The sequence below is a fragment of the Gopherus flavomarginatus genome, chromosome 1 (genome assembly GCF_025201925.1).
Source record: "Gopherus flavomarginatus isolate rGopFla2 chromosome 1, rGopFla2.mat.asm, whole genome shotgun sequence".
Classification (NCBI taxonomy): Eukaryota; Metazoa; Chordata; order Testudines; family Testudinidae; genus Gopherus; species Gopherus flavomarginatus.
The window spans coordinates 15,774,164-15,797,944 of NC_066617.1; the positions used below are offsets into that span (position 1 = coordinate 15,774,164).

The following is a 23,781-nucleotide window of genomic DNA, read 5'->3' on the forward strand; positions in this document are numbered from 1 at the left end:
ATGGGAGTGACCAGCAAGGAAATCTACCTTATTGAGGTCAGAACATGTAGGGATAAAGTGAGAAAGGCCAAAAGTCGGAGTTGGACCTTGCAAAGGGAATTAAAACCAATAGTAAAAGGTTCTATAGCCATATGAATAAGAAGAAAACAAAGAAAGAAGAAGTGGGACCGCTAAACACTGAGGATGAAGTGGAGGTTAAGGATAATCTAGGCATGGCCCAATATCTAAACAAATACTTTGCCTCAGTCTTTAATGAGGCTAATGAGGAGCTTAGGGATATGGTAGGATGACAAATAGAAATAAGGATATGGAGGTAGATATTACCACATTCAAGGTCGAAGCCAAACTCGAACAGCTTAATGCAACAAAATCAGGGGACCCAGATAATCTTCATCCAAGAATATTAAAGGAACTAGCACATGAAGTTGCAAGGCCATTAGCAAGAGTTTTTAATGAATCTGTAATCTCAGGGGTTGTACCATATGACTGGAGAATTGTTAACATAATTCCTATCTTTAGGAAAGGGGGAAAAAAAGTGATCCAGGCAACTTCAGGCCCATCAGTTTGACATCTGTAGTATGCACGGTCTTGGAAAAAATAGTCAAGGACACCGAGGTCAATGGTAATTGGGACAAAATACAACATGGTTTTACAAAAGGTAGATCATGCCAAACCAACCTGATCTTGTCCTTTGAGAAGGTAACAGATTTTTTAGACAAAGGAAATGCAGTGAATCTAATTTACCTCGATTTCAGTAAGGCGTTTGATATGGTTCCACATAGGGAATTATTAGCTAAATTGGAAAAGATGGGGATCAATATGAAAATTGAAAGGTGGATAAGGAACTAGTTAAAGGGGAGACTACAATGGGTCATAATGAAAGGTGAATTGTCAGGCTGGACGGAGGTTACTAGTGGAGTTCCTCAGGGATTGGTTTGGGGACCAATCTTTTTATTACTGACTGTCAAGGTATAATTCCCCACTCTAAACCTTAGCGTCCAAAAGATGTGGTACCAGCATGAATTCCTCTAAGCTCAATTACCAGCTTAGTACTTGTAGCGCTGCCACCAACCAGGAATTCCAGTGCCTGGTACACCCTGGTCCCTCCAAAACCTTGCCCGGGGACCCCCAAGACCCAGACACTCTGGATCTTAACACAAGGAAAGTAAACTCTTTCCCCCACCATTGCCTCTCCCAGGCTTCCCCTCCCTGAGTTACCCTGGAAGATCCCTTTGATTCAAACTCCTTGAATATTAAAACAGAGAGGAAAATGCACCTTCTCCTCTCCTCCTCCTCTCTCCCCCTCCCAGACTCTCCCTGAGAGAGAAAGTAAGTCTAACACAGAGAGAAAATTAACCTCTCCCCCCCGCTTCCCTCCTTTCTCCCCACCAATTCCCTGGTGAATCCAGACCCAGTCCCCTCGGGTCTCACCAGAATAAAAAAAAAAAAAAACAATCGGGTTCTTAAACAAGAAAAGCTTTTAATGAAAGAAAGAAAAAACAGTAAAAATTATCTTTGTAAATTTAAAATGGAATAGGTACAGGGTCTTTCAGCTACAGACACTAGGAATACCCTCCCAGCCTAAGTATACAAGTACAAATTAAAATCCTTTCAGTAAAATACAAATTTGAACTCCTTCCAGCCAAATACACATTTGCAAATAAAAAAAACAAACATAAGCCTAACTCGCCTTATCTACCTAGTACTCACTATTCTGGACATATAAGAGACTGTATCAAAGAGATTGGAGAGAAACCTGGTTGCACGTCTGGTCCCTCTGAGCCCCCAGAGTGAACAACAACCAAAAACTAACAGCACACACACAAACTTCCCTCCCTCAAGATTTGAAAGTATCCTGTCCCCTGATTGGTCCTCTGGTCAGGTGACAGCCAGGTTCACTGAACTTAACCCTTTACAGGCAAAAGAGACTTGAAGTACTTCTGTTCTATTAACCCTTGACTATCTGTTTATGACACTGACCTTGGCACCAAAAGTGGGAATGTGCTAATAAAGTTTGCAGATGACACAAAGCTGGGAGGTTTTGCCAATACAGAGAAGGACCAGGATATCACATAGGAAGATCTGGATGACCCTGTAAACTAGAGTAATAGTAACAGGATGAAATTTAATAGTGAAAAGTGCAAGGTCATGCATTTAGGGATTAACAACAAGAACTATTGTTATAAGATGGGGAGGCATCAGTTGGAAGTAACAGAGGAGGAGAAGGACATCAGAGTACTGGTTCATCGCAGAATGACTATGAGCCGCCAATGTGAGGTGGCTGTGAAAAAAGCTAATGGGGTCTTGAGATGCATCAGGCGAGGTATTTCCAGTAGACATAAGGAGGTGTTAGTATCGCTGTTACAAGGCACTGGTGAGGCCTCATCTGGAATACTGTGTGCAGTTCTGGTCTCCCATGTTTAAGAAAGATGAATTCAAACTGGAACAGGTTCAGAGAAGGGCTATTAGGATGATATGAGGAATGGAAAACTTATCATATGAAAGGAGACTCGAAGAGCTTGGCTGGTTTATCCTATTATTAAGACAAATCATTCCTTGAATACTCAGAGATCCAACAGGGGAAATCTCCTCCAACAAGATCTGTTGTCCTAACTTTCCTTGTTTAGCTATTCTGACAGTTCAGGGTGAAGATGAGGTTTCTACAAGTGTCAATGGTCTGGTCTACACCCAGAAGTTGCACAAGTTTAACTAAACGTGCTAAGTTAAATTTAGTTAAATTAGTGCAACCTGATTTGGATATTACACCAGTTTAAACCCACCAGGGTAAGCTAAACTGCGGGAAGCCAGTTTTAAACATGAAAGGGTGTCCACAAACAGTTATATCAGTTTAACTAAACCAGTGTAACTTCTGTGTTTAGACAAGCCATGAAACAGCTCCTACACAGGATAATATCCAAGATGGGAGAATAGCACTTTTCTCCTCCATGACTCAACTACATATTTGTGTCTCAGAATACACAGGCCAAACCTAAAATTAAAGCCAGATCTATATTTGGAAGGCTTTGATGGTATATCTTTACTGTGATACATTCCGGCATAGCCCTCCTAGTGCGGACACAGCTGCGCCAGCATTACTGCACTTTGTACTGGTAAAGAAAAGCCATCCCCCAGGAGCAAAACAAGCCATACCAGTAAAAGCACAGCTTTGCCAGTTTAGCTGCACCTACAGTTCGGACTTCTGTCAGAAGAGGTATAGTGGTCAGGGATTGCACCTCTTCACACCCCTGATCAATGTGGATATGACAGCTGAAGTCTCTAGACTCAGCTTAATACACAAGATCCATCAGCAAACGCATGCCTTCATTCAGTAAGACTTGCTATCCTGCAATTCCTTTTCAGATAAATCATGCTGTCCTTGTGCCAGGAAGAGGCTGCAGAAGTTTACCTTAGAATTAGATGCTATATTGCTAAAGACACTATGGTTATAGAAGCCTAACTGCCCACAAATTCAAAAAGAAGGAGCTGCCATTTCACAGTGGCAGCTCTTCCTCCTTTCACAAGTGGGATAGGAAGACCTCGCTATAGGGTTCTGAAGGATGTCACTGTATGTCAGGCACTAACATCCATTCTTCCCAAGGACAGACAACAACATGGCAATGTACTGAACTAAACAAAATGTCTTCAGTCTAAAGAAAGAACTATATAAGGGAAATGAAGTAGCTTTCCAAAAAGCTAGTGATTAACAAAAAAAAAAAGGCACTTGCTGGGAAAAAAAAACACCATGATCAAAAAAGCCTCTATTTGGTTCACTTCCTTGGAGGCATGAAGCATAATTGTCCTATGGAGTGAAAAGTGGAGTTAGCCCCCAGAGTATTACCAGAACGCTCATTTTCTATTGGTTGCCACTTGCTTGACAAACAGCAAAGGGATTTTCTTATCTGCAAGGGTAAAATCAAGGCACAAGAGAATAAGTTACTTCCTCAAATTTTTGCAGTGTCGAAATATAGTCAATGTAGAATCACCTCATCCACAGCCTACTATGTTGTGGTGTGACTTCTGTTCGAGTGGGACTCTTTACTTAAGAGGTATAGATCAGTGGACAGGGTCTTGCCTGTGCAGGCCACTTCCCTTTAGCAATTCATCATTGTGACATATTATTACTGTTTTGCAGACACAAAATACAGCCACTAACTGGCTGTCTGACAGTTTGCTATAAAGTAGTTAGGATACTTAGCATTTAGACAGTGCTTCACACTTTCAAGCGCAGCACCGAAATTAAGTTACCAGACAGCACTAGACAAAGGCTGTTTAATCCAGCTATGTGAGGTGTCTAGTACTGATCTCAGTGAAGTTTACTTACAAATATTAAATAGTAAACTTCTAGTTTATGATGTTCCAGAAAAAAGATTATGGGAGTAAAAGTGATAGTAACTTACATTTTTCTATACATCAGCTGACAGAAATTCCACTTTCAAGTGCTCTATTCATTAAGATACAGCATCTTAGTCCAATCTCTGTTCTCTTCAGAACTTCCTAATTACAGTTCAGTCAAGGCCTTTTCTCAAAGATGAGAAAGCTTCCATAACTTAGTAATTCTGACCTAAACACCAATTCTTCATGTAGGCCAGACACCTGCCTTTAGCATGGTGCTACTGATGTAACCACTTTGTTCACTCTAGCGCTCACTGCAGTCTCTGAAGTGCAGAAAAGCCAGCCAGCTGACCCATCATGCACAGTCAGTATTTAAAAAGAGTGGAAATTAAAGCAAAAAACTGCAGACCAAAGGAAGAGAAGAGTAGACCAAAAGGCAAGATATGCCAAGAATAAAACAGCAAGAGAGGAAAGAATTAATCCCTGAAAGGAAAAATATTTAAGTGAAAAAGGTCACTAGAAGTACAGATTTAAGTTTTTAACTACTTACACTGTCTGTCTACTATGCCCATGATTAGGCTTAATGTGATTATCCTATTCTTTCTCCTTGAGACCGGAGAGCCTGCCACATCAAGTTATTATTAAATTCCTCTTCTGTGTAGCTTCAGGAAGAGGCAGTTTACAGATCTTTTCAAGCAAGATGTGAGAGACACTGCATCCCGTATTCATTATAATAATATGATTGTGATACGATTTTGACATAATTATGATGCATTTTGTACAAGATGGGTCACGTGAGGTCATTGGAAAAGTTATGATTTGCTGAATATGATTATCCTATTTGTGTGCCTGCATCATTTTTGTATGCGACATTATGAATATTGACTCTATATCTGTATTTCATATGTCCTTACTCTGGGTAACACCCACAACTAGCCTTTCAGGTACAACAAAGAAGAAGCTAGACAGTGCTAATGGCTCATCAACAAAGAAAATGGACCATAGAAGAGCTTAGCCTTCCTGTGAATGTTTCACCCAGCCTATGAGTTACGGCTGCTATGACTCAGCACGGTATGCCAGGGCATGTGACCAGACCACCTGACACTGAACTCCATTTTGGAACCTATATTTTTCCCGCAAGCTAAACTGGGAACTGAGTTTGGAACAAAGGGGTCCCACTATATGGAAAAAATATGGAAATTGAAGAGTGACATCATCTCTTGGCCTCACTCCCCACAAATGAGAACTCCTGAGGAACAAAGACTGAACTGGGAGAACTGCTGGTACCAGGCTAAAGAGATTTCTAGCCTGTGTTTGGAAACTTGGGTGAACTGCTTGTATCATCAGTCAGGATGAGAAATTGCTAATTCAAATCCCATCTAGCTAGTATATTAGGTTTAGTTTGTGGATTGTTTGTTTGTTTGCTAGATAATCTGCTTTGATCTGTTTGCTATCACTTATAATCACTTGAAATCTATCTTTCTGGGGTTAATAAGCTTGTTTTAGGTTTTATCTTAACCAGTGCGTTTTGAGAGAAGTGTCTGGGAAAATCTCAGCTCTGTAAACAAAGGCTGTTGCATATCTTTTCCATGTTGAGGAGGAAGCGAATATATTAATGAGCTTGCATTGTACAGATTCCTCTGCAGCACAAGACTGTATAATTCTGGGTTTATACTCCAGCAAGGGTACAAGGCTGGGGAGCTGGGAAATTGGCTGTTTGTCTTTGAGTGGCTTAGGTAAAGCACTCAGGTAGCTCAGTTGGGTGTGTGGTGCCACATGCGGTCATGTTGGGTGATAACAGGGCCTGGAGAGTCTAGTTGAATCACCAGCAGAGCAATATGAGAAGAGCCAACCCAGGTGACTGGTTAGGGGACACAGAGGTTCCTACGGCTCCCAGACTGCACCCCAGGGATGACAATCCATCAAAATATACAGTATAAATTTCCCTTTGTAAGTACTCTGCACTGAATGTTGTCAATCATAGAAGTTTTAAGACAAAATAGTGCTTAGCAATTTACTAATCTTATCTTTAACTGGTGAATTTTGGTTCATTCCTGTTATTTAAAAAACCCCAACAACCCAGAAATAACTGTGATCCCTAAAATATTCCACTATTTCACTGTGAATACATCTTGAGTTTTTCAATCTAAGCATTTGTGAATTTGTATGCACTACAGCTCTTCAGAATTCCGAGTTCATGGATTCAAAGATTCCAAGGTTAGAAGAGACTACTGTGATCATCCAGTCTATGGCCTGTGTGGTATGGGAGGTCAGAACTTCCCCAAAATAATTCCCAGAGCAGATTGTTAAGAAAAACGTGCAATCCCTTTAAAAACTGCTACTTATGAAGACTCTACCACTTTGATAAATTGTTCCAGGGATTGATTACACTCACTGTCAAACATTTACACCTTATTTCCAGTCTGAATTAGTCTAGCTTCAAACGGATTAAGTTATACATTTCTCCATTAGACTGAAGAGCACATTATTATTTGTTCCTCATGTAGATTCTTACAGACTATCAAGTCATCCCTTCAACTCCTCTCTGTTAAAATAAAAGATTGAGCTCCTTGAATATCACTATAAGGCATGTTTTCTAATCCTTTAATCATTCTTTGTGGCTAATCTCTGAACCCTCTCCAATTTATCAACACCCTTCTTGAACTGTGAACACCATAACTGGACACAGCATTCCAGAGTAAAATAACCTCTCTACTCAAGAGTCTCCTGTTTATACATCCAAGGATTGCATTAGCCCTTTTGGCCACAGCATTGTACTGGGAGCTCAGGATCAGCTGATTATCCATCAGGACTGCTCAAGTCTTTTCAGAGTCACTGTTTCCCAGGACAGAGTCCCCCCTGGTTCCATCACCAAGCTTTTGATATTTGACTAGTGTTTTCAAATTTCAGGGATAAAGAGCCGGAAACAAAAACTTCATATTTTCATCTTCCTATTCTTTAGAAATATGACTCGAAGAATATACACTATCTTGTGAAGTTAGGACAACTCTTGGAAAAAAGTCACATTCATAAAACATACATTTAGGCAGAATTGCTGTGTGTTGTTAAAAATGATAGTACAAATAACTCAATACACTGCATAACAATCTTCTTTGGCAGCTCTTTATTGCCCTTCATTATAAGTACATTTAAATTCACTTTTTCTTTTTCCAAGGGATGCAGTTTATTTGAGGATATGAGCCACTTGGTCTCTTTTCCTTTTTTGATGTTCTATTGCAACTCACCGGCAGCAGCTGTAACGAACTATTTTAAAAAAGCTTTTTAATCATTCTTCGCATTATTTGCAAAACTCTTTACATGGAATACACAAAGTACATAACACCCTCACACTTCATGCTAGAGAACTGTGCGTCTGCCAGCATTTGTTACAAAACACCTTAACTGACCCCCTCCAAGTTCACTCCAAACACAACCTGGCTTAGAAAAACTGAAAATACACCTCTAGCCCGATATAACGCTGTCCTCAGGAGCCAAAAAATCTTACCGCGTTATAGGTGGAACCGCGTTATATCAAACCTGCTTTGATCCGCCAGAGTGCGCAGTCCCGCCCCCTCAAGCCCTGCTTTACCACATTATATTTGAATTCTTGTTATATCAGGTCACGTTATATCGGGATAGAGCTGTGTATAACCCAAAATTCAGATCCTGTTTAATAGGATAAGGTATGTGCAAATGCCAGGAAACTCTACAAAAACAGCGGCCCAGGATATTCAGTTCTCAATTGCAGTTATGTGAGCAAATGTGTACATGCAATGCTTTTCTCTATGGTGCCTGTCTGCTCCATTCTCTCTAGGCCCTCCCTCCTCCCCTTTTTTTTTTGGTCTATGTATGAGTTTATTTCTCATGTAAAAGTGTCAGGTTGACAGCCGAGTCCACTTTATCCACAGAACGTGTTACCACCATCTATAATGTATATTAGCCTAGAAGTGAAAGGCTTCAGATCCCATCATTACTAGTCCCATCTTGTCTGTTCTTATATGAAGGCAGCAATATTTAGTATTTAGATTGCAGTGGCATCCACTTTCCAAATAAAGACATCAGAGTTCTTGCCCTACATATATAAAGCCCAACATAGCTATAAAGTAAGAAATGTTACTGAAGCGTTGTCATAAACAGATAGCTAAGGGTTAATGTCTCTTTCACCTGAAGCACCTGACCTGAGGACCAATCAGGAAACCGGATTTTTTCAACTTTGGATGGAGGGAATTGAGTGTCTAAGTCTTTTGTGAGTCTGCCTGCTTTCTCTGAGCTTTGGAGAAGTACTTTCTACTTTCTAGTCTTCTGTTTCTAAGTGTAAGGACAAAGAGATCAGATAGTAAGTTCTATGGTTTCTTTTCTTTGGTATTTGCATGAATATAAGTGCTGGAGTGCTTTGATTTGTCTTCTTTTTGAATAAGGCTGTTTATTCAATATTCTTTTAAGCAATTGACCCTGTGTTGTATCATCTTAATACAGAGAGACATTTGGATGTATTTTTCTTTCTTTTTATATAAAGCTTTCTTTTAAGACCTGTTGGAGTTTTTCTTTACTTCAGGGAAATTGAGTCTGTACTCACCAGGGAATTGGTGGGAGGAAGAAATCAAGGGGAGATCTGTGTGTTGGATTGCTAGCCTAATTTTGCATTCCCTCTGGGGGAATAGGAAAGTACTTTTTGTTTTCAGGATTGGGAACAGAGAGGGGGAGTCTCTCTGTGTAGTTTCACAGAGCTTGTGTCTGTGTATCTCTCCAGGAGCACCTGGAGGAGGGAAGGGAAAAAGGATTATTTCCCTGTGTTGTGAGACTCAAGGGATTTGGGTCTTGGGGTCCCCAGGGAAGGTTTTTCAGAGGGACCAGAGTGCCCCAAAACACTCTAATTTTTTGGGTGGTGGCAGCAGGTACCAGGTCCAGGCTGGTGGCTAAGCTTGGAGGTTTTCATGCTAACCCCCATATTTTGGACGCTAAGGTCCAAATCTGGGACTAAGGTTATAACATGGTGGTAGCGGTGGGATATAGACAGAATCCAGACGCCAGTAGGAATATTATATTTTTCTTTTCTCTGCTAAGGGCTTTTTAGCAGAGAGAGAAGCAGTTGGTTTTAAAAGGGAACCAGAGAGAATTTTTTTTTCTGCTCTCTCTGGCAGTTTGTGGCTTGCATGTTAAGCGAGAAGCCATTAAGAGACTGTTGAGGGTCTTTTGTCATGCAATAGCCCTCCCATTAGGAGGCAAGTACCAGCACTTATATGCATGCAAATAAAGTGGTTTTTCTGGTTTCCCTTCATTGAACATTAGCTAGAGAGAGAAAGGGAAAAAAGGCACTGTTGCTAGGCAGACTCCAGGAGGGAACAGAGCCTGCAGTTCAGAAGATAAACACCGGAGGGCACCCCAACACAAGAAAACAGGAACCATGACTTCTAAGGCAAAAATTGACACTGAAGAACAAATCAAAGAAGCTGAACACAGGCGACAACTGGAAATAAAACAAAAAGAGATGGAGATGAAAGAAAGAGAAGAACAGATCAAAGAGGCAGCCTACCAAAGAGAACAGGCAGCCTGCCAAAGAGGCAGCCAAGGAGGCAGCACACAAAAGAAAACTAGAAGAAGAAGAGGTGGCCTACCGAAGGAAACAAGCAGAAGAAGAGTTGGCCCACAGAAGGAAGCAAGAAGAAGAAGAGGCGGCCCACCACCGAGAACTGGAAAAACAACAAAAAGAGAATGAAGAGAAGGAAAAACAGAGAAAAAATGAACTGGAGTTGGCAAAAGCTGGGCTGCCTGTGCCAGCCAACCCTAACAACCCGGCGCCAAATATTGCTCCACAGCACAGGAAATTTCCCACCTACAAGGCAGGTGATGACACCGAGGCCTTCTTGGAAAATTTTGAAAGAGCCTGTCTTGGGTACAACATCCCCGAAGACCAGTACATGGTAGAATTGAGGTCACAGCTCAGTGGACCTTTAGCAGAGGTGGCAGCTGAAATGCCTAAGCTGCAAATGAATGACTATAAACTTTTTCAAACCAAGGCCAAATACCGAATGGGGATAACCCCAGATCATGCCCGTCGGCGCTTCAGAACCCAAAAGTGGAAACCCGAGGTGTCATTTCCCAAACACGCCTACTACATTGCAAAAAACTATGAGGCCTGGATAACAGGAAACAACATTCAAACCTTGGAAGAACTGAACCTCCTCATACAAATGGAGCAGTTCTTGGATGGTGTTCCTGAAGACATCACACGGTACATACAAGATGGAAATCCCAAAGATATCGCTGAGGCGGGGGAGATTGGAGCCAAATGGATGGAACTGGCAGAAAGCAAGAAAGCTACTGTCAAGGGGAACGATTACCCCAGGGGGCACACAGACCATAAACCCTACAACCGAGGACAGCCAAAGACCCCACATACCGCCCAAGTAAAGCCACAGATACCCTACCCTTCAACCTCACCAGTCTCCAGTAACTCACCTCGGCCCAGTGACCCATCAGATGGAAGATGCTTTAAGTGTAATGAACTGGGACATATCAAGGCCAAGTGTCCCAAGAACACCATGCGAGTGCAATTCATTACACCACCATCACACCAAAGATCCCCAGGCCCGGATGCCTCTCAAATACCCTTGGAGCGAAGGGAAAATTTGAGAGTGGGCGGAAAGAAGGTTACTGCGTGGAGAGACACGGGGGCACAAGTGTCAGCTATCCACCAATCCTTCGTTGACCCCAAATTCATCAACCCAAAGGCCAAAGTTACAATTTACCCCTTCATGTCACAAGCTGTAGACTTGCCTACAGCTCAACTGCCTGTCCAGTACAAAGGCTGGTCAGGAATGTGGACTTTTGCAGTCTATGACAATTATCCTATCCCCATGCTACTGGGGGAAGACTTGGCCAACCAGGTGAGGCGGGCCAAGAGAGTGGGAATGGTTACACGTAGCCAAACCCGGCAAGCTTCCAGACCCATTCCTGTTCCTGAACCGTCCACAGAGGCCCCGTCTGTGTTACCAGAGACCCAGACAGAGGTAGTGGACCCGGATTCCATGCCTACCACTGAAACAGCCACAGCATCTCCAGTCCCAGGCCCGGAACTGGAACAGCAACCAGCACCAGCAAGTGCAACCACATCTTCAACCTCAACGCCAGAGGGCGCCAGCGAGCCAAAACTGGCAGAAGCAACAGACAGCCATACCCAAAAGGCTCAGCCAGAGCCTGAAATACCCTCAGGTGCACCAGCGGAGAGCGGTTCACCAGCAACGGAAACAACCCCATCACCTACATCGCTTCCAGAGGGACCAAGCCCAAGTCCACAGTCTGAGGAAGAACTGGTGACCCCAGCCTCAAGGAAACAGTTCCAGACTGAGCAGGAAGCAGATGACAGCCTTCAGAAAGCTTGGGCGGCGGCACGGAGCACCCCACCGCCTCTCAGCTCTTCTAATCGATCCCGGTTTGTTATAGACCAAGGACTTTTATACAAGGAAATTCTTTCTGGTGGACACCGGGAAGAATGGCAGCCGCAAAAACAGTTGGTGGTTCCAACTAAGTACCGGGGGAAGCTCTTAAGCTTAGCCCATGATCATCCCAGTGGCCATGCTGGGGTGAACAGAACCAAGGACCGGTTGGGGAAGTCCTTCCACTGGGAGGGGATGGGCAAGGACGTTGCCAAGTATGTCCGGTCTTGTGAGGTATGCCAAAGAGTGGGAAAGCCTCAAGACCAGGTCAAGGCCCCTCTCCAGCCACTCCCCATAATTGAGGTCCCATTTCAGCGAGTAGCTGTGGATATTCTGGGCCCTTTCCCAAAAAAGACGCCCAGAGGAAAGCAGTACGTACTGACTTTAGTGGACTTTGCTACCCGATGGCCAGAAGCAGTCGCTCTAGGCAACACCAGGGCTAACACTGTGTGCCTGGCCTTAACAGACATCTTTGCCAGGGTAGGTTGGCCCTCCGACATCCTTACAGATTCAGGGTCTAATTTCCTGGCAGGGACCATGGAAAAACTGTGGGAAACTCATGGGGTGAATCACTTGGTTGCCACCCCGTACCACCATCAAACCAATGGCCTGGTGGAAAGGTTCAATGGAACTTTGGGGGCCATGATACGAAAATTCATCAACGAATTCTCCAGAGAGAGCAGAAAAAAAAATTCTCTCTGGTTCCCTTTTAAAACCAACTGCTTCTCTCTCTGCTAAAAAGCCCTTAGCAGAGAAAAGAAAAATATAATATTCCTACTGGCTTCTGGATTCTGTCTATATCCCACCTGCTGCCACTCATGTTATAACCTTAGTCCCAGATTTGGACCTTAGCGTCCAAATCTGGGACTAAGGTTATAACAAGCGTGCAAAACAGCAAGTTATTTTCCCAAACTTGTGCACTGTAAGATTTTGGGGGGTGTGGGAAATTGCTGTACAAAAACACATAGTCAAAGCAGAATCAATTTGTCCAAATGACTATGACAGCAGAGTTTATTTGGAGGGATCTGAGGGGAGGGAGGAAAGAGCCTTAGTACTACATCCCATTGATTTAAAAAAATGAAGCTGTCAGCAGCTTGTTGCAAGAATGATAGTATTTAGTACAACAGTGTGTACCAACATTTAAATTTCATTGTTTCTAAATTCCAAGTTAATGTAGCAGCTCAAAGAATAAAATTCACTGTGCTGACCTTCTCTTTCTTCAATGGAGTAATCAAAAAGAAGAAAAGAAAAAACACTAAAAGCAGAGAGCCTGTAATCATAGGAAAATTGTAATGAAAGCCTGTAAAGTTTCCTGCAGCTAAATGTCACTAAGAAGAAAAAAAATTACAAACAGATTGAACAAACTCCTGCTTGTGGGATTTTAGCAAGATTAGGTACAGCCAGGATTTTTACAATAAGCAATTTCTTTAAATATGAAATGAACCCTAAATAGTCTAACTTCAACCTAATATACATTTTTACCACATCTTCAATGTATCATCTAGTTGTCACACTATAAAAACAATTTTACTATATGCATGATTTGACAGCTGGATTTAATTGTCTTTCTGTAAACCCAGCAGACATGTATAAAAATAGATATCAACCCAGTGAAACAAACACTTCAGTAAAAGCCACTTTCATTTGAACATGTGAGATAATCTATTAAAAATTATCCATGGGCCATAACTTCTGTGTATGATGGATTCTATCTTTCCAAAGATATTCTTCACTTAAGTCTGTAACTGTTTGCAGTATTGCAGCCTAGCTTTCAGACCAGGAGTAGTCCCACTGAAGTCAACTGAAACTATTCACATGCTCAAAAGTTATCAATAAGCATCTGCAGTACCAAGGCCTCACGTTAGCTTTTATGTTCAATCACACTGTTCAGACTGTAAGACAGACAATATAATCTAAAATACTTCATTGCAAATTAAAGAGACTGAAATTTTAATATTTTATATTACACATCAAATGTGCATTTGGAACTTCACTACCAGACGTGAAAATTAGGAAAAATGAGAACTGCATAGTTAAACTATTTTAAGGTATCTGACTGAAGATATAAAACCCTAGCTCTTCTCAACACACAGGTTATTAATGACATAATTTACATGTTGAGAGCTACAAGTAAATACCTTTTCACTGACATGAGAAATACCTCTGAGTCTACAAGACATTTAGAAGAGCATAGTCTAATATTATAGGGAACAACTCTTACTGCAAGACATTTTTAAGGAAGCAAACTTTAACTAATGCTTCCTCCAGCCAGTAGAGTTGTAATACTTCCTACAGCTAACATCTGTAAATAAACAAATAAACAAACAAACAAACATTCTCCTCTCGTCTTATTTAGAGGAAAAGGCATCTTTACAACTCTGTCCTTGAAATCCATGACTTATCATGGAAAGGAACATCTGCACCTGACAGAGATATGCTGCTCCCCGGAATACAGGTGACTATATACTGAGTAACATTAATGCCAATAAACAAAAACTGCCCAATTTTCAGAAACAGACACTGATTTCAGATGTCCAGCTTGAGATGCTTGAGGTTGGATATTCAAAAGGTGCTGAGCATTCATAGCTCCCACTCAGCACTTCTGAAAAATCAGGTCTAAAATACCTCAGACTAGCACCCCATATCTGTGGTCACGGTTGACAATGTAGGCCTTAGCAATGCTAGTATTAACTTTTATCTGAACTGATTGGCAGAATGGACTTCTTATGCTTCCCAGTATCAGGCCAAATCCTCCAGTCCACAATCAACCAAAATTCCCACTGAAATCATTCATTGTTACAAAACCTGCAATGACTCTATAAACAACAATCACAAGAACATTTTATGAACCAGACTGACGTAGCAACTATGCTCTGAGAGGAAATAAAATTTATCAGACAAAACAAATATCCATACTTCACCAGACACAGACAGTGTCCTTGATGCTGTATCAGATCAAGGAAGACTAATCTAGCAGTGTTTGACAAACTGGTATACTCAAGTTTATGAAATGCTTGGTATATTTAATAAGAATCATCAGTGAAGGGTGTTATTTATGCAATGTTATAAATGTTTTAAACAGAACCAGATCCCATGCAAACTGCTGTGTGCAGGAGAAAACATTTTACTTCTTTTACATAAAGAAACAGCATCCAACCAACAACACTTAAATTCAATAAATTAACCTGATCATTCTTTTTAGATAGCTGCAGTCTTTTTTTTTTTTTTTTTGGGGGGGGGGGAAATACAGGGGGCAGATCAATTAATATTTACTCTATCAGTTTTGCCCTTTTCTAAATTGACAAGAAAAAATGTTTTTCCCTTGTTTTGAATGGAGCTGAAATTAATATCTGTTTTTCTTCAAACAAAGCAAAAAAAAAGGGTCATGTTAGAAATGAATGGGACTTTTGCCAATGTGTTCAATAGGCAGGGGATCTAGGCCAGGGCTTCTGTGCATGTGTATGTTGTTAATGAAGACTTCACTGACATAGACATGATTTTATTAGTTAGCTATTGCTCACACAGGTAGAAAGAGGAATACCATTGTGGTTCTTTGTACTGGGAAGTGAAGTAACAGATTTAAAACAAGACATAAACCAGTGGACTCACAATTTAGAAGTAGATTAAGTCTTGAACTAAACTTGATATTGCCTTCTGATTACATAATACTTGTAATTGTAAAAAGGCTGTACTAAGATGTTTCATTGTCGTTTCTATGGAATGTAACTCCAGATAGCGTTACTGTCATGGATTTTACTAGGTCTTACCAGTGTGAAACTCCCTAATAAACAATTCACTTTTATCTTAAAAAAAAATTAAAAAATTTAAAAAAAAAACCACACACACACCCCCCACCTCAATTTGCTAGCAAAGAACAAAAGAGAAATCTCCATAATCAGATATGGCCTTAGGCTCAATACTGGAGCTTTTGGCTTCCTTCCTTCCTTCTCTAATTTTTGCCAGACATCATCAGATCCTCCAGCTCAGGCCTCCTAAACACAGGCCAAAGCACATTTGCTTTCACACCTTTTCACTGGAACTTGGTTAATATATTTCCCTGTTCCCTTAAATTAAATCCCTTCATTTTATCCTGGATTTGTAACAAATATCCTAATTTAGTGGACACCCACGTATTTTGGAGTTCTTTAGTAGCACAAAGAAGTTTCCTAGCTCAAAGCCTGTGGCATATTTTATTCAAATGAACAAGATCAACTTGTTTCAGAATTTTCCTCCCTAAATTATACCAAAAGTCTTGTCAGCATAGCAACTCTTATAAAAACAAATAAATTACCATATTTTTTATTGTTCATAATATGCTTTCTAATCTTTTTTTTTTTTTTTTTTTTTAAGAATCACCTTGACCAACCCTTGGCTTATTGTTTTTAAAATGAAAGAGGAGGCTTTTCAGATATCAATTCTACCTAAACATTTTTTTTGAAAGAGGAACTTTCAAAACCTAATACAGAGGCTTAGGTTTCTTTTAAACTATGATACAAGTTTTACAAATCCTTACTTTCAACTCTATTATGAAGATATGGTCAAATAAAGGAATTGACTCACTCATGACTGGAAACTTCTTTGCATATAGCCCGAGACAGGTATAGAACCAAGGTATCTTCTTGGAAAAGGTTTCTCAGAGGTATACATGTCCTGAAGAAAGAAAGAAAGAAAAAGATATTATTCTCACAACTTATACCCAAACAATTAAAAATTATTCTTTCAAACCAAGTTATTTCCTTGTTAGTCTATCACCCCCTTTCTTAAGAAAGAAAGAAACCTCGCACCAAAAAAAGAGTCTTTGTTAATTATTGGATTTCATTGTTTTATAATATGAAACAACATTCTTGAAATTTAATCTTCTAAAATTCTCACTTTCTTGTAAGAGTCATTCTAGTAGGTCATCAAAGACTAATTCATAAACTATAACTGCACCCTTATGGGTAATAAATGTTCATCAGGCATGAAATACAAGATTGAGCACATTTTTTCTAATAGCTGTAGCGTTATTATATAAGTCATACTTCTTCCCAAGTAAATTCAGTTAGCAGTAAGATGCAGTAAAAAGTATTCTATAAAGAGATGACCACACACAAAATTTAGTAAATAAATATGGTTTTGGCACTAACTTCTAATACTTCCCCCCCTCCTCCAAGAAGCCAAGTCATGAAAAGTGACAACTCCATCTAGTGTGAGTGTAAGCCATCACACCTGTCAAAAATAAAAATCCAAAACTAAACAAGACATCTAAGTAGGACAGATGTTGATTTTTTTTTTTAAACAATACATGCTTGGCTTTATCCATAGCTAAACATGCAACATTAATTTGTAATAGTAAAAGCACAGCAAAGTATGCTTTAAAATGTTTCTTTAACAACAGGTTTCAGAGTAGCAGCCGTGTTAGTCTGTATCCGCAAAAAGAACAGGAGTACTTGTGGCACCTTAGAGACCCACAAATTTATTTCAGCATGAGCTTTCGTGAGCTACAGCTCACTTCTTCGGATGCATAGAATGGAACACACAGACAGGAGATATTTATACATACAGAGAACATGAAAAGGTGGAAGTATCTCCTGTCTGTGTGTTCCATTCTATGCATCCGAAGAAGTGAGCTGTAGCTCACGAAAGCTCATGCTGAAATAAATTTGTTAGTCTCTAAGGTGCCACAAATACTCCTGTTCTTTTATTTAATAACAGTGTTCATACATCTGTATAAAATTACTCATGGAGGTTAAAATTGAGATGACTGTATCTCATAATTAACTTAAAACCAAAAACAAGAAACACAAAATCCATTATATATTAGGCTATAAAGAGAGCTTTCTTTCAATACCTGCACAAGGATAAACTTTCTGTAAACTAAGGAATATTCTCTAATATGATCTATTTCTTCTTTCCAGGACCAAATATAACTTGCAGAGCCTGACCACCTGTGCTAGTCAAGCCAGATAATTCCTTCTGCTGACTCAGATTTCAAGTCTCAACTCTCTTCATCTCATAAGGCTAAAGAGAATACACACAAGGAGAGACAATTATCAAACTTCTTTAGAAGTGTGACTGAGCATAACATTTACAGATTTGCAGCAAATGCCAAAAGAGTAAAGGAAAGAGCATAGTATGTACTGTTGATCCAGCTCCAACTGCTGGATCAATTGCTAAAACTGGCCAAAGGGACAGCTAGAAAGAAGACTGCAACAGCGCTGTGATCTTACAAACAACAATGAATATTGCAACCAGCCCCTGTGCACTGCAGGGAAAGTGAGAAGGATAGACTTCGGAGGAGGAAGAAAAAAAAACAAGGAACACAAAGTTGTGAGATGCTGCAATTGGTAAAGAAAAAAACTGACATTTCAAGTCCTGTTGATTCTCTACATGAGTGACTGCGAAATTGAACATCTAAGCACACACAGCTTACTCAAAAATAAAATGCCTAGTTAAAACATTAGAACTGCAGTCAGTTTTCTTTTGATTATTGATGTCAAAATTAGCAAATGTAATTTTCACTACACTTAATCACTTACCACACTAATTACAGTTATTATTTTAGAGTATCATTATGGCTGGAGTTACATAGATTTGGGCCCCAATCTTGCAATTGGGACTGCATGTGCGGAGTCAGCTGGAGAATCAGAGCCCTGCACTCAAATGCGTTTTCAGGGGGATATTGTTTTGCCTACACTACAGGAAAAATAGCATATAAAAGCATAGCACTCTGCTTTAGTAGAGGTATCTGTATTATAATACTTTCTAATGCTGACCTGGACAGGAAAACACAGCTCTAGAAACAAAAACAGACCCTTAGTTTTGAAAAACAGTCAGTGTTGTTAAGTGACAACAACATAGTTATCCCCCACATCATTTACAAAATCCAAGCACTTAAAATTAAGGAAATTAGTAGTTAAGGTCATCATAAATTTTACACTGCCCACATATTAAGTACAAAGTGTGTGTTTATTAAGTATGAAGAAATGCTTATTTCACTATATTGTAACCTGAACTCTAATCTAGGGGGCGGAAGGGGAAGGGCAGTGATAAATGACTTCACTATCTAAATATTTTCTTTGAAGATATGCTGTTAAATGATACATATCAGTTAATATTTTTATGCTGAAGCATACTTTCTGTTCCTCAAGAATAATGCTGCGGGGGGGGAGGAGATGTCTTAAAATGATGCAGTAAGTACCTCTAGCATTGTCACTTATCTTTGTTAAAAAATAAAAAAGATGTTTGGGGATTTTTCTGCAACAGTTATAGACTGTTTCTTACATACCAACAACATTAAGAAGTGTTATAACACACATGCTCCTCAGTCAGACAGGAAACTATTACTTGTTTTTCTTGTAGTGAAGATGTGTCCCTTAGAAAGGTTATCTTCATCTAAGATGTTGATCAAGGTCCTTTCTGCCTTCTGGTAGAAAGCAAATACCTTATGCCCTGTCCTCTTTTCCGAAAGAGTTAAAGCCTGGCCAATATTGCCTCTATGAATAAAGCAGATTCTAATATCTTACGGTGGTACACAAGTTATTACTGAGCTTTAAATGCTGACATCTTTGCCTACACAGTCACTGAGCTACCAATACCTAACTCTTAGCTTTGAAAGGAGCATTTAGATACCTCAAGTATGGGAAGGAAGCTCGTCAGAACACCAAATTCACATCTACTTAAAAAAAAATCCAAATACATCATATCCTATCTAACACTGTATCAGCATTTACATTGTACTTCCTCTTGTAAACTGTAATTTCTACCTAAACCATCATGAATGTAATCAGGGCTGTAACTGAATTACAGGATATGATAGCCTTGTTCTATGCAGTTTGCATCATCCATGCAATGCCAAAGTAGAATCTCACAATGCACAAGAGTATGAGATTCCTTTAAAATTATAATTAGAAATTCAGCTCTAATTACTGTTCCGTGCATGCACAATTTTAGTACCACTTTAACTTAGATGCACAGGTGTTTCAAATAAGATAGAATGTACATTTCCAGTCATCAGGAAGCAGAGAGACCATCGGATCTTTGTCCTGCAAATTTCCCAACTGCGTCTCATATACCCCACAGAGTTTATATACATAAAATCATGATAAAGTGATCTAAACAAAGTCTAAGTGCAAAGAAATTATTTTGGTGTCTTTTACTTTCCTCATAAGCCTAAACTGCTACTATCCTTCAAAAGGTAACAGATTCAGAGCTTTCACAAAGGCATATTTGAAATTCTGACAGGCAGCAAATGAACAAACTATAACATCTGAAATTATTAGTTTCCAAGACATATACTGAGAGAGCAAAGGGACTGCTGGTTTAAAGGCAATTTCAGTAATCTACAAATATTTTACACTGCACTCAGTTTACGTCTGAAGAAAGAAGTTACAATCAGTAACATTATATAAAAGATTTTTTAAAGTTTAAAAACAGGCAAGCACAGTCACCTAAGGGCAGTGCCATTAAAGAGAAACTTACAAAAAAATTAAGAACTTCTTTTATCTGGTGTTTAGATATGCCCAAGCGAGAGAGAACATAAAATTCAAAATTATGAAACTGTCCTATGGCTTAATGAGATAAAGTGGGTGAGGTAATATCTTTTATTGAGTCAATGTCTGTCGGTGAGACAGACAAGCTTTTGAGTTTACACAGCTCCTCTGCCCTGTTCTAATAAAAGATATTACCTTGCCCACCTTATCGCTCTAACACCATGGGACCAATACAGTTACAACACTGCATACTACTGTTTAATAATCTAAACTGACTCACTGATACACCACAAATGAGGAAGCATATAGTAGATGCACAAATCAAATAAACACAACACACCCTCTTCTTTGAGCACAGTTGGATTACTTAAACTACAAAAAGGTATTCAGCAAATTGCTTTTGGCTCTCTGCAATGTTGACTGGTTCCTAGATTTAGTATACATAAGCCTAACCAACTTTGAGTTTCTACTGTGAAATAGCAGCTTTAGAAGTTAGTGTGTGACCAAACTTGCGTATTCTATTAAGTAATCATACAAAAGGTACTCTTTTGTGCAGAGCTTTGGAGCTGTGCTCTGGCTCTGCTCCAGCTCCACTGCTCCGGAGCTGCTCCTTGTTCCAGCTCCACTCCAAAACCCTGCTTTTGTGAAGATACTAAACAACACTGGTCCTCCATGAAAGCTACTTATTTGTTGTAGTGAAGGAATTTAGCTCTAATGGTGAATTCTGGTGGAATGAAAGTAAAGTCCAGCCAGCCACTGGCAGTTCAGTTTCTATGCCACTGCTTGTTCCAAACCACAACTACACAAATAAAGTGTTTTTTTAAGTGTGCATGAGCAACTGAATGGTTCATGAGATGGTAGAAGGAGGCAGAGCATTTCTGTCTTCATTTGAATCCAGCCCCAGTCAACAGTGAAATAAATTTGGTTTCATTCCAGGTCCCTGCAGCCAGATGTCCACAAAAACCACAATATCATTTGACAACTGGCTCTTCTGTTGGCAATCTCAGTAGATGCCAAGGACTGAGAGTGCCATGGCGATTGAAGTATGTTAGCAGCACACTGTGTCAGAACCTTGTTTAGTCAGGCTGTTCTAAACTAAGCCTGTGCACTTCAGTCTCAAGGTTTGGCTAGCTGGCACCTTCAAGAAAGTAGCCCAGAGTTTTGATAGTGGCCACAGTTATTAGCACCAGAAAGTTCACATTACTATTTCAAATATCCAGACCTCAATTATCCCAAACTCCCTCATTCTCCAACAGCAATGACACCAAAGAGCCCCCAGGCATCTTGACACAGAGCCCCATCCCCAAAAGCAATTACAACAGAGACCCCCCCAGGTTATCATAGACTTGCCATCACTCTGAGAGAGTCCAGTCACACCCACCCCAAGAGCAATAACACCAGAGAGCCTCCAAATTATCAGACAGCCCCCATCACCCTTACACAGAGCCCATGCTCTGCTCAAAGGCAATGATGCCAAAAAGCCCCACCCCGAAAACTGGATACCCCCCATCGCCCAAACGCAGAGCCCATCCTCCGCTCAATGACAAAGGCAAATACCAAAGAGCCCCCGGTTTATCTGAGCTCCCCCAGCTCCTCAATGGCGATGAGACCAAACTCCCCCTGGATCACCAAACCCCCTCATCCTGCTGGCACCGCTCCCCAGGTCTCCCACAGCAATGATGCTTCCCCAGCCATTCCCCCATTGCCTGGACTCCCCAGATCCTGACACACCGGCCTCAGCTGCCCCCTCCCCCCAGGCTGAGGCCCACCTCCCTCCCCAACAGGGCAGACACACACAGGCTTAGCAGAGGGGCCTGCGTCCCTTCTCTGGTTAAACTGAACGGGGTCCTGCCCCCTCCGTGAGTGGCGGGGTCCAGCTCCCCCCACCCGCAATGGAGAGACCCGGCGCTCCACCCCCGTAGCTCTCGGAATGGAGGGATCCGCCCCCCACCCCCGGCTCCTTACCCGCGAGTGGAGGGGTCCGGCTCACCGTCCCCCCTGGGCTCGGAATGGAGGAGTCCGCCCCCCCCGGTGACCCACCAGCCGCGGGGCCGTGAGGACGGAGCGCGGCGGCCGCCGGTCCCAAGGGGAGCGCAATGGCCGGACGTCCCGTCCGTACCTTGCCTCGGCCTCCGTCCGCCTCCTCCCCGCAGGCGCTTCCCCGTGCAGTGCCCCGGCCCCAGCGGCCTCCAACCAGGAAGCGCCCTGGTGTGTGACACCTACTCACTGCAACTATGGAAACCCCCGCTCCCGCGCCGCCCCATAGGGCGAGCCCGCCGCCGCAGCCATCTTGGGCTCACAACGAGGCTGAGGGGGACCGACTGTCGCCACACAGGGCGACCCCGCGGCTGCCGCCATCTTGGGCTCACAACGAGGCTGAGGGGCCAGGTGCTGCCCTGTGCGGGAGCAGGTGGTTCTCCCTCAGTGCAGAGGGAGGTCTGGGCCTGGCTGGAGTCAGGTAAAGCTGGATCCAGTGCGTCCGGTTCCCTGTACAGGGGATAGGTGCTGTATAGGTGTTAAATGTGACAGGGGCCCTGGCCCAAGGGGCTTGCAATTTAATGCAGACACCAGGCTAAGATAACCTGGCAGGCACTGACACAGTGCGGGGATGGGGAAGGGGGGAAGAATTATTGGGGTAACAATACAAGAGGGGACAGAAAGGGGAAGTTCAGAAGAGGGATCACTTCTCTCTTTGTGTTCATTTGATTTGTACAAGACTCCTGACCCCACGTCTTCAGAAAAAAAGCATGAATCAAGCCCTCAAAATGATATCTTTAAAAAAACTGTGACATTGAAAAAGAATTAATACCTTTGAAATGCTTTTTATTACTTTGTTTCCTATGTTTAAAGACCATGTGATTGAGCTTTTCTCCACCATCAGGAAGGCTACAAATGAACTTTTATTAAAAAATAAAAACCAAAAGGAAATGAAAGAAAATAGATTGTCCCATAATCAGGTTTCTTTCAGAGCTAGGCCCTCAAGCAAAACAGGATTTGGCAACACTGCTATGGTTGTTGGGAGTTTGTTTTTTAATGGTGTATAGGAGGAGTGCAGTAGTTAGGGCAGGTGCAAAGAGCTGCAGACATGAGTTGCTTACTAGAGGCTGGGTTTAAGAAACAAGTTGTTAGGTGGCATTTGCTTTGAAGAAGAGGAATGACACAGATAATGGAAGACATTTTGGAAAAGATGCTCTGGGAATCAATAGTTCTGGGTTCTGTTCCTGTCTTTAACGTCATAGTTTTACATTCACTAACTAATCCTTCCTCATGACACCTTGTCTAATAGGTAAGTATTATTTCCATTTTATAGATAGAGACTGAGGCACAATGAGACTAAGACAGATCCCCAACAGTATTTAAAAGCCTAAATACCGTTGAGAATCTGGGCCAAAGTGCATAACGTAGGTCACACCCAAAACTACCAGCGGACAACCATACTCAGAAACAGAATCCAGGATTCTTAACTCCTCATCCTACACCTAGGTAACACTGCCTTCCTAAATTACTTAAATGCCTCATTTGGAACTGCTGAAGTCTCTGCA

The 23,781-nt window shown here is 41.3% G+C and overlaps 2 protein-coding genes across 4 annotated transcripts in view; one reads left to right on the forward strand and one right to left on the reverse strand.

Annotated features, from left to right (window-relative positions):
* The window catches only part of USP6NL (USP6 N-terminal like), a 239,015-nt gene that overhangs the window by 191,233 nt on the left and 24,001 nt on the right, over positions 1-23,781 (reverse strand). The window contains exons 1-2 of one of the 2 annotated variants that reach the window (XM_050936841.1): positions 22,467-22,541; positions 16,329-16,418 (exon numbers count right to left, since the gene is read on the reverse strand). In XM_050936841.1, the coding sequence (XP_050792798.1) occupies positions 16,329-16,332 (4 nt within the window). In that variant the 5' untranslated portion in view covers positions 16,333-16,418; positions 22,467-22,541. Of the gene's footprint in view, positions 1-16,328; positions 16,419-22,466; positions 22,542-23,781 lie in introns of those variants that run through there. The other variant, XM_050936840.1, reaches the window with a different exon arrangement.
* ECHDC3 (enoyl-CoA hydratase domain containing 3) overlaps positions 22,231-23,781 on the forward strand; it is a 46,662-nt gene continuing 45,111 nt past the window's right edge. For both annotated transcript variants that reach the window (XM_050936988.1, XM_050936989.1), the window contains exon 1: positions 22,231-22,697. In XM_050936988.1, coding sequence (XP_050792945.1) covers positions 22,474-22,697 — 224 coding nt within the window. In that variant the 5' untranslated portion in view covers positions 22,231-22,473. The remainder of the gene's footprint in view (positions 22,698-23,781) is intronic.